General features: G+C 47.7%; 1 protein-coding gene across 2 annotated transcripts in view; it reads left to right on the forward strand.

The window, feature by feature from the left end:
* The first annotated feature begins 3,471 nt into the window (after positions 1 to 3,471).
* The window catches only part of LOC135829553 (twitchin-like), a 25,111-nt gene continuing 16,685 nt past the window's right edge, over positions 3,472 to 11,897 (forward strand). The window contains exons 1-3 of one of the 2 annotated variants that reach the window (XM_065341949.1): positions 3,472 to 4,011; positions 8,229 to 8,439; positions 9,341 to 9,477. In XM_065341949.1, the coding sequence (XP_065198021.1) occupies positions 9,369 to 9,477 (109 nt within the window). In that variant the 5' untranslated portion in view covers positions 3,472 to 4,011; positions 8,229 to 8,439; positions 9,341 to 9,368. Of the gene's footprint in view, positions 4,012 to 4,037; positions 4,438 to 8,228; positions 8,440 to 9,340; positions 9,478 to 11,897 lie in introns of those variants that run through there. The other variant, XM_065341948.1, reaches the window with a different exon arrangement.

Raw genomic sequence — 11,897 nt, forward strand, 5'->3', positions numbered from 1 at the left:
GATTATTCTTATATTTCTACTTCAAGTATTACAAATTTTTTATAATTGAGAGGCTTTGAATCGTTTTTATCAAAATCTAAATATTTGCCGGGTTGGAAGGTGGGACATAACCATGGTAACCTTGCTTGATACAATCACTGTCATGACTGTCATGTACAATGATTGTAATTTAAAAAATGTGTGCTAGGCTAGCAGTCGACTAGTCCTGCTATGCACTAGAACCTGTGCCGCGTGGATCACGATGCGCTGCAATACCAATGCGAAACCAGTCCACATTCTGAACTGTGACCTTTATAAGTTTATTGTTGGTCATTGCTGAGCATTGTGAATTTGATGATGGTTGGCTCAATTGTTGACGTCGTTGAGATCACGTGACTACAAGACTGTTGGCGGAATGCTCCGCGGCTCATTCTCTTTCCTGTGGATTGGAATTAATTATTTGGATAATTATAGGACGGGGTGGGTCCTTACCCGTGTGGACTACGCCATGACTGTAATGATGTTGCGGGCTCATAGTCGTAGATATCGAAAGCGCAACACTTGGGTCCTGGACTCCTCCGTCCTCGTACCACCACGATCATCGACATCGTGTCATACTGTATGCATCATGAAAAACAGCGTTGATATGTTACTACTAGCGTTGATATGTTACTACTACCGTTGATACGTTACTACTAGCGTTGATATGTTACTACTACTTACTAGTAGTTTTAGTCCTTTGAGGCTTTTCTCTAACATTCTACAATCATGACATGACCAGAATAATGACTGTCAAGTGTCAGCATAATCATTGCGTGAATGATGTGACATTATCATTCATACAGTCATATCATTCGCGCAATGATTATGTCTGGCACATACATAATTATTGCATGTGCCAGTAGAACTACTGAAGTACAAAAAAGAAGACTGCTAAATGCTATGCAGCGCAGATATTGTAGTATCCCTACCTTGCTTGTAAGTTGTAGACAATGTAGTATCCTGCATGTAAACGGTACGCGGTTGAAACTGACTATGAATAGTCAGTATGATGCATGGACAGTCTTTTTACTTTTTACTTATGTTACTTGTTAGCACTCTGACACGTCTCTTTATAACATACATGTACAGTGGTGGCCAAAAGTTTTGACCCACCCCATGGAATCGTCAGTACAGCTCAGCCTGGCTCCTAAACACGCCGTTTTTTACTTCTTTGAGGCCAAAGCCGATTGAAACTTGGCAAGGACACTAAAATTTGCAAGAATCCGTTGTCAACTGAGATTTGTGATGGATCACCATACATTTGGGTGGGTCAAAACTTATGGCCACGTGACCAAATTTTGCTCTACCGTACCGTACGGTTTCAAAAAAGTTGTCAGGCTGATGCACGTGCCGGGAAAGTTGAAAATCAACACTTGACTTCTCACTTTGAGAGTTTGCGATATCAAACTTGATTATTTTGACGACGGAGATGGTATTTTCAGCCAGGATCGTGAACCGAGGTCAGATTAGCAAGGATGTGAGGGAAATGGTCGTGAAGCTGAGTGTTGACGGTCTCTTTTGGCGTGGTATCGCTCCTCTGTTGGATTTGAGTAATCCTACGATACGTAGAATTGTCAGGAAACAAAAATTGACTACATTTCACCTCGATCAGACCGACCAAGAGAGACCAGTGCAAGACAAGATCGCCACCATATCATGAAGTCAATGGAGAATCGCCTCAAATCCGTCACTGCCTGTGAGCTGAGATGGTGAGCGACGGTGATAACGCGATTTCTGTGCGTTCTGTGAGACGCAAGTTGCACAGAGCAGGCCTACGTGGCTGTATGGCCATCAAATGGCCCTTCATCAGTGCTGTGAATAAGGCAGAACGCCATAAATTTGTATAGACGCACAAGGACTGGAGCAGTGATGACTGGTGGTAATTTCTGTGGACTGATGAGTCTAAAATCAACCTCAAGGGCTCTGGTGATGCAGTTTACGTCAGGAGGTGGACAGGATAGGCTCTGGCTGGCACATGCACCCGCAAAACTGTGAAGCGCCGCGACGGCAATATCAATGTATGGGAGCCATGGCCAGCAACGGCATAGCGCGCATTTGCCGGGTGATGGATACGATGAATGCGGACCAGTACCTCGCATCATCCGAAAACATGATGTTGCTGAGCATGATGCAGCTTGTGGGTGGTGTGGGTGGTGTCTTATGGCCGCAAACGCTCCGCAAACAGACCGGAGGCGCGGCGGACGGTGAACGGCATCACCGTCCTGACATGGCCCCTGCAGCCACCTGACCTCAATCTAACTGAGAATCTCTGCAAACTTGCTGGGCTGAAGCAGCACGATGTCGAAATCACCCCCAGAAACCAGTATGAGCTGTGGCGAGTGTGCCGGGAGGCATAGAAGTTGATTTTTCCTCACGAGCGCAAGAAGATCGTCGATTCAATGCGGCAGTGTATGCAAGCGATGATCAAGGCCAAGGGAGGGGTTACAAAGTGGTGGATGTATCTGGAATAGGCCGGGACTGACTTCTAGACTTTAGTTTAGTTGAATACTTTTTAGAAATCACACTATTCCGTGTATCCTGTTGGCGGTTTATGATAGTGCGGGCGTTGGCCATAAGTTTTGACCCACCTTTTACATATACTTGACCACAGTAGTCCCCAGATGACTCCGTCTTTCAGCATTTTTCATTTCTACTTCACTATTCAGCCTGATTCAGAGGTCCTCGACCAAAAATTTAGTAGCTTACAGCCCAAACCTTCAGAATTCGAAAAATCTGCATGGTGGGTCAAAACTTTTGACCACCACTGTACAGTCATGTACATTGTACTTTCGGTTGACAGCTCTTATTACCCACGCACTAACACGTTCACATCTACATGACTGCACTTACTACTTACATACACTGCACACTAGCTCGTATTTTGTACATTACAATTCTCCCGTTTTACTCACATTACACCAATAGCTAGTTCTTCCATTGGTCTTGTCCTGACCTAAGTGCCTTAATCCTAGTATATTCCTCAACACCTGTTACTTCTCAGAACTCTTATCGCTGGCTATGAAATATCCTACTATGAAACCTTTTCCTTGCTCTATATTGTGTCAGTTCTGGTGCATTTTAGTTCAGTTGCAGTTCAGTTCAGTTGACTGTTGTTGTAGTTTGTCGTATTCTTTATTCTTTACTTCCTAAACTCGTCTCCAGGCCGTGCCGGAGTAGGCTCTATGTGTTCGTTGAGTGTGGGTAGTGCCTCCGGTAGATATCCTTACTGCCCTTACCGGGCCTTAGTTTAGACCAGGCCGTGCATGCTACAATATGACTGACTGTGAGAACGAGGGGCTAGGCTGTCTCCGGTTTGCCCGCCAAGATCACACACACGTGACAAAAGTAACAGCGAGAGTACAGCCCACGTATCGACTGGCTTGGAGGCACTGTACGGTGAAGTGTACCCTGGTACCTGCCTTCACTCCTCTCGTGTCCTTGCGCGCCAGGCCAGCCAAAAACACTTGTTGTTCTCCTGCTTCCTTTCCAACAAATAATTTTCCTTGGCACACTGGTAGGGAAAGATGACAGTGAAAGGCGTTGTCGTCGCTTTTATATCAACCAGCTCAGCTGCGAGGAGCACTGCGTTGCTCTGCTACATGCTAGACTGTTAGCGGTCTGTAGACTTAGTCATGAAGTAGCGATGGTGACGATGGCTGCTGGCGGGTCCTTCATGTCGTCCAGAACTACTTGAGACTACTCTCGTTGCTGAGTGCTATACTCATGGTTTGGTCGTACGGAGCCCCCTCTGCTCACAGCATGGTGGATCCGTCCGTGCCGCTCTGGCACTTTCGCTCAGCTGAGTTGCGTGCTCAACACAACAATCTATCCACTGCTTGCTATACACTGGTCGACCGGTGCAACGCCGGTTCGCTAGTAATAGCGTTCCCTGTATCATGTGTATGTGAACGCACCGTCGACGTCCGGCACGCTAGCGACCCAGTTCAGCTCGGCCATTCCACGCTAGTCGATGGACGGCACGAAACTTACGTAAGTTGACGTAGTAGGAGCTCGGTGCCTTTTCTCTCCGTAAACAAATTGATTTTCGGGGTGTAGTCGAATATCTTAGATTCATGCGTTTGGCTGGTGTGCCTTCTTGCTTTCCTGTGCATCAGGACATTTTTGTTGAAATAAGTTGAAGTTCAATCGAAGCGGAGAGGTCAGAGCTTGAAAGGGAGAGAGAGGAAGATTCGCTCCACTGGTGCCAGGTCGCCTAGAACAAATCTGAGCAATTTTGTTTTGTCCAAAAGTCGACCGGTCCTCGATAGTAGAGTGAGCGTGCCTCATTGCGCTTGGCAGTACGTGGTGGATGTGGTGGTGACACCATGGAGGCATTCAGGAGAAGTAGTTTCTACGCGCTGTTGGGCGCGTTGCTGGTCACGCTGGACGTCGCCTCTGGTCAAGCAGACGTGACAGGTAAGGCGTGCGCTTCTTCGCAGCAGCTTCGCATGCATGGCCCACCATTCGTTTTTGGTGCATGTCAAAAATGAGGTGGCTCCTTCCGCCCAGCGTGCTATTGAGTGTGTGTGATGGCGTGTGTCAAACCTGTCACTTTGCGCATTTGTTCGCTTTGTGTTGCATTTTGGCAACAACTAGACCCTAGTGTATTTCCTTTCGGATGCGTGTGAGCGCTACTGCCGACATATGGGCAGTCGCCGAAGTCCATACCGTGTCACCGTGTCCAACTCACCACTAGTTTACCTTCCCTTCCTGCATAATAAATATGATTACCAATAATGTTGCCTCGGAAAATCAAGAGTCAGTACGTGGGTTGTACTGTAATGATATTCGTAGTGAACAGCGCGGGCTGCGACGGTCCAGCACATAATTGCGTTCGGGAAAACACTGATACGCTGATTGAATACCGGTGGAAGACCATCCATTGTGTGACAGCAGGTGGATGTGCTTGCCAGGCCATTTATGCCATGCTGCCTGAATATGTTATCTCGGATTCCGGAGAGCTGCACTCAATGCAGTCATGGTGTACAGGTTTGTGGCAGGAGGGCTGTCAGTCGTCAGCGCAGTAGCAGCATCTAATCTAAAAAGTAAAAGATCGCTCTCTGTGACTTGTCTTCGGTGGGTGTGGTGTGTAAGATAGCCATGTTTACATGAACATTGAGCTGCACTCACCCCAGCCCAAGGACCCTTATCTGCAATCCAAGAATATAGATATTAACCTGTCAGTCGTCAGCGCAGTAGCAGCATCTAATCTAAAAAGTAAAAGATCGCTCTCTGTGACTTGTCTTCGGTGGGTGTGGTGTGTAAGATAGCCATGTTTACATGAACATTGAGCTGCACTCACCCCAGCCCAAGGACCCTTATCTGCAATCCAAGAATATAGATATTAATAGTGCAGAGGGCAGGGTTGAGATCAGGTTGAGATCAGGTTGCTAGCAAGAAGTGTGCCCAGGTCTGTTTAGGATTTCCTGTTGGCCGTACAAACCCCATGATAGGACGCTGTTGAGAAGTTATTGCTGGCTCTTCAATGCTGTCCGCCCAGCTTTCTCTGCCCTGGGTGACATGACAAGGCCAATGCAAGTCAGTGGGGTGGCAGTCCGGCACAAAGACACCCTGCGACATGCTGCCTTTGTGGCTTGGACTTGTGCCGCTTTCAAATCCCCACACCGCATTGGCACTATCCTTCCAGGTATTAACCTGCAAGCCGCGTAGAAACTTAGAAATAATAATATTATTAGCGAAAGATACATAAAAAATAGAGTATGGGAGTATGCTAGCACTCAGGGTAAGCTGTGTTCTCAAGTGTGGAGGGCTACTACAGAGATCATTGTCTTGCAGTTCAAGAGGTGCTGGGGTTGTAGTGTGCAATAGAGGTAGGCTTGGCGAGGTAGTGTCTGAGCCCAGTGTAGATTAATGGTTTGTTGTATTTAGCTTTAGTATATTATGTCCAGTGCTTCATGTTGCCTTCACTCTTCAGCTCAGCTTGACCTGATTTCCATCATGTAATGACAAGGATGGATGCAACAGAAATGCTATCATGAGAGTGCTGAGACAGAGCACTCTGTTACATGATTGTGCTGGTAGTGTGGTAGTGATGATCGTACATACACTGGTAGAAGTGACTGTGTAGATGCTCTAGTGTGTCATGCACTCTCTCTCTATGGTGCTGTTGGCGCCCATATAAATGCCAATCCTACGTGGAATGTGTTACACCAGTTGAGATCCACTCCACCCTTTACGCACTCTACACAAGTTTACAGTGGGTGACTGTAAGTAGCCTGGCCCTGTGACCAGGCATTGCTTGCTTGCAGGCCTCACATAAAGTATTGTTTCTTGCTGGAGGTGTTTCAACCCCAGTCAATCAAACAACGGCAGCAGAGACGCCATCAGGATGAAACTGTCACATTCACTTCTTGTGCAAATGAATTACATAGTACTGTAGTGCATAGGGAAAGGAGAACGATAATCAGAATTCCCTCAATTGAGTGCATTGGCTGTCAAAGATAACTTTGTAGTGCTACCCTTTCATTGTTACTCAACGCTATGGCATGGCATAGCATTGAGTGCTAGATTGGTCAGTCGCATTGTGCCACCAGGGGAAATTGCCTAAATTGCAATGTTATAAATCAGTGCCCTCAACTAGGGAGAGGAATGTATCCGTGCAGGATGCAATATTTGTACTGGGGTGCAATAGAGTGGAGTGGAGTCTGGGCGCCCTGAATAAAGCACAGTGGTCTATATTAGCAAGTTATGAGGCAGCACGTCAATGGTCTATATTAGTAAGTTATGAGGCAGCACGTCCTGCTAGCATCTCTATGTTGAGCTCTGGAGGCCCTTTAAGCATGCAGCCCTGCTCCAACATTCTGCTGCCTGTTCTGCTGCTGCCAGACTTTACAGGCTAGCCCTTCCTTAGAAGCCCTAGGCTGTCATTTACACCGTCATTCACACCGTGTAGCTGGAAGAGACACCGTACAGTACATGCATATGTGCTCCCTGCACTGCACACGGCATACTCACCATTGGATATAAAGCTGTACAAGTCGATTCCGGCTCTGTGCATTCGAATATGAATATTCACTCCCGTGCATTCACACTCCCCTGCATTCACACTCTCCATGTGCATTCCCAGTCCCGGGGGTAGCACTGTACATGATTGTACTAATCTTTGAAATGAGCGCGAGCGGCACTTGAGCAGTGTCAGCGGAACAGCTTGTTGACCAGGATGATGGGACACATGTCGTGTTTTGAATTACCCTGTGTCATGTGTGAACTGTGAACCCTGCCCTGTACTACATACTGCATGCTGTGTCCACCAGTACCATGTACTGTACTGTCATGTTGTCATGGCGATATACTTCAAAGTATCCTCATGCGTATAAGATCAGGTGGATGAACTTCACATAGTTAACTTATAAGATCATGTTGTTTAGGTAGCACATGATCTATTCTCACCTGACTTGATGCGGCCCCTGTCCAGTCTGCTTTGAGTTTGACCCTGTTTGTTCACAGGAGCCATGATCATTGTTTATTTAAGGACATGGTGACTTGTGTGGTGTGTGTGTGTGTGTGTGCGTGTGTATGTGCGTGTGCGTGTGTGTGTGTGTGTGTGTGCGTGTGTGTGCGTGTGCGTGCGTGTGTGTGTGGTGTGTGTGTGTGTATGCGCGTGCGTGCGCGTGTGTGTAGGCGTGCAGTATGTATGGTGTCTCGTATGGTACTAGTGCTGTGTGGACTCGCTAAGCATGAACCATACCATGTGATCATGTTACCGTATTTTCCCCATTAATGGATCAAAAATATAAAAGGACGCGTCTCTAATAATAGTACATGCCGGAATGATGTGATGGGCATTAGTGGGGTACAGATACCAGGGTCCACCTTACTTCGTTTTTCTTACCCGTTCATCGTCATTGTGTCTTTGTACACTGATTCTTACCATGGTTGGGTGTATTTACAGCCTTACAGCATCATTATCACGAGTTGTTTGCCACCCAACCCAGGCAATCAATCTTCCCAGAAACAATAAAAGTACACGTCTCCAATACTAGTACAGTCTCCTATAGTAGTACAGGTCTGATCACCTTTGAAAAAATAAAAGTACTGTACATTTATTGGGGAAAATACGGTATATATATCATCATGGTTTCATCATAGCAGACAAAGTTATAACTTATGTGTGTGTTTGTGTCTGTGTGTGCGTTTTGGGTGCGCACACATATGTGTGCGTGCATGGGTGCCTATTTCCTCTGCAGTGACGGTCCTAGATTGCGTAGAGGCGACACAGTACGTACAGCGCGGTGAGATACACCGGTTCAGCTGTGAGATTCAGATAGACCCATCCTTCCCGGCCTCCTCACAGCCCACCGTGGTATGGGTAAAGGGTGGACAGGGCGACGGGAATGCTGCAGATTTCCAGCCAATCGAGGACGTACTGCCCGAATTCGACATCCCAAATGCCACGTAGTAAGTCCACATCATCCATTGCTTGCCTGTGTGTGTGTGTGTGTGTGATATGATGTACACTTCTGGCCCATGTATGATATGTGTGATATCAAGAGTAGATAAACAGGAGTGTGCAACTCGCGGATGGGTAGGCCCACGGCGGAATGTTTTGTTGACGTAATCTTTTCTACGACACCCGCGCTGCGAGTCTTTTGGGAAGTTTTACCTCGTGCACTTGGCTGGGCTTCACATTACAAGTTCAGTGCCCAGCATGTGCTCTCATACTGCTACGCAGCAAAATGCGTGTTTTTTTCTGAAAAGAAGACGTGACGTTAACAAATTTCCGCCGTGGGCTAGGGTATCTGCAGAAGAGATCCGGAGTTGCACACTCTTGTTTATCTACTCTTGGTGATATGGTGTACAGTCAACCTTGCAAATACCGACCGCCGATCGTTCGTGAAAAGAGTGTTGTCGTTCATTTTTTCGCGAGCTATCCCTATTTGTGAGGTTGAAAGTATCCAGTCAAGTTGTCACTGGGTCTGAAGACGGTGTCGTTGTCAGTGAGTTGTCGTTGTATCCGAGGTCGTCAGCGAGAAGGAAAATCTTTCACCAATACTTCTACTTTGCATATTCATTCTGGTACAGTCATACCTCGCTTAGCCGCACACATCCGTTTTCCACAAAAAATATCCGGATATGCGAGGGAACCGGATAATCGAACACAGATACTGTATGTATGCATGACATATGCTGTAACTCGGTAACCAGCGATTTTCTTCCGGATAGCGAGGGATCCGGATAAAAGAGGACCGGATAAGCGAAGTCTGACTGTACACACCGCACAGCCAGTGTGTATATATGCAAGCTTGCATTCCCGGGGCAGTACTGTTATTCCTATGCTGTTGTCCTCGTCCTTGCTCAGCCCAACTGAGAACACAGTGCGTGGTGAAATGGAAGGAGAGTTCACCAACACCAGCGCATTTGGCAACTATGAGGCACGATTCACAGACGCCACGGGCAGACTGTTTCACACGGCCATGTTCACTGTTGTGGAAGCAAGTAAGTGCTAGCAAGGTTTTAGAATGAGGTCAGTGTTGTCCTCGCCTAGGAGCTCAGAAAATAGTACACCAAGGGATTTAGACAGTTTTAGAGTGGAGCCCACGCGCTCTCTTCCATTAACACTGCAATAATTCAACTCATTTCACAATAATTATTACGTTTCGGCAAATTGCCTTCAAAGGGATTTAGAGCCTGCTCAATTGTAGTGACGTTATTACTACTCTTTGACATGTTTGAGGCATAGGATTCATTTAAAGCATGCTCAATCGCAGTTTTACTACTCCTTCCAGCATGGTCAAGGTCCAGAATTCCAAAAGAGCTGAGCGGTGTACAACTAAAAGCTTCGTATCTCAAAGATGTTCATGGTACCCGGGCCAATCAAAACCCCAATGTGCTAATCTCATCTTTTTTAAGGCTAGCTTAGCAAGTTTTTCGTCCAATGGTTTGTCCAGTAGAGCCCCCTCCTTGTTAGAACCCAGGAAATGCTCCAATTCTCTGATTTCTGTTTCCTAGGACCCGTTGCAAGTCCTTTCCGAGGATTGGGTTTTTAGTAGTGCTGAGTCGGGTAGCATTTTCTTCGAGTATCGGGTTCGGGTAGTTTTCCACGGGTAGCACGGGTACCCGATCGGGTAATGTTTCCATGGTAACACCACAATGCACCCCTTCCCTTACACACTGGGTAGACATGCGGAGTATTACATGAATTTGTACACGTGCACTGTACACGATGTCATCTGCGACTTCGGGTTTTCGGGTACTATTCTGTACCCGACTACCCGAGGTCCTCACGGGTAGCACGGGTACCCGACTATTCGTGCACACCCCTAGTTTTTAGTGACCGGTCAAATAATAAAGCAGCTATTTTTTTAATCTCCCGGATGAGTGTTTCTGTACACCATATCGTACATTCATCAAACACCTTGCCCCCCCCCCCACACTTACACGCACACGCACACACACACACACACACACACACACACGCACACACACACACACACACACACACACACTACTACTACTACTATTGACAGCTGCCAGGATTGGCCATGCTGCTCCCAGATGGGAGGTACTGTCAGAGAGGTTAGGGGGGAGGAAGGCAATGCTCCAAGTGGCGTTCCAGATCTTGCCGCCTCCGGAACCGTCGGTTGTGGCAAACTTGGCAGTGAAACTTGAATTGTTGGCGTTCAGCCACAGTAGGGCGCTTTGGACAGGTTCCACAACGGTGACGCTTGAGACCCGCAGCCGATTTAAATGAACGCTGACAGTTGGTGCAAGTTACACCCGGAACAACAAGAGGGGCAGGGGCCGGCGGCTGGTCGACATCGCCTAGCCGACACTTATGCACCGCAAAGCCTCCTCTGCTACGTAGCCATCGGTTGCATGTTGGACACTGTACTGATCCAGGCTGCTCCGATACCGGGAGCTGACGGATTGCTGAACACTTGTGCCGGGCCATGTCGGAACTACGGCGGAACAGACGGTTGCAGGTTGGGCACTCGATGCTCTTCGGGGCAGGTTCCTTGTCCTCACCTGCTGCTGTCACCACTCCACGCCACTCTCCACGATCGCTTGCCAACACAAACCAGTTACGCACTCCAGCCACGGATAGGTCCGTGTGAATGGTGTCCTTCCAGCGACGACGAGGTCCACAGAATGGACGAGACTGAGGGAGACAGGCAAACAGCAACTGCTTCGGTACTCTGGTGTCATCAAGACGAGCCAGGTGCCCAAGCCACTCCAACCGTCTCTGCTGCACCATGCGTGACAATGGTGTGGGATCACCCCACTGTGCTCGCAGTTCCTGTGAAGAGATGCGCTGTTCCCACTGTCGGCCTCACACACACACACACACACACACACACACACACACACACACACACACACACACACACACACTGTACTGTATTGACAGCTACCCTAACGGGTCACGCCGCCCTCCACCCAAGCATGGGTATGATGAGGGGCAGTGGCAACAAAAACAAAAACAGCAAACAGAGAGAGATAGCAGGAGAAAGACAGCGATAGTAGTACATCTGGTGTGCGACGTATAGAAAAGAGAGATGACAAGAGATACGCACGAAAAGGAAACAATAATTATTTGAACCTGTATTATTGCAGTTCCGAAACAATCAACCAGGTGATGGAGTGTGGGCACCCGAAGTCCCACCTGGACTCCATTGGAAGAACATTCCACGCAGGGATATCAGCGATAGGCCAAGCGTTGAAAAACAGCCATGAGGACACATCGTCTAGAAGTCCACCGCGCTCGAACTGAAATTGCAGGATCAAACAATTTCCCCTCGCGTCGTCAGGCAGCGTAACTCTTCTCCCTTCATCACTATCCATCTCCAGCAACCGTCTCCACTCACAGCTCATGCCTCTGCCACCACTGTACTCCGAGCTTCGCAGTTTGAAACCAT

The sequence above is a fragment of the Sycon ciliatum genome, chromosome 13, assembly GCF_964019385.1.
Source record: "Sycon ciliatum chromosome 13, ocSycCili1.1, whole genome shotgun sequence".
Taxonomy (NCBI): Eukaryota; Metazoa; Porifera; class Calcarea; order Leucosolenida; family Sycettidae; genus Sycon; species Sycon ciliatum.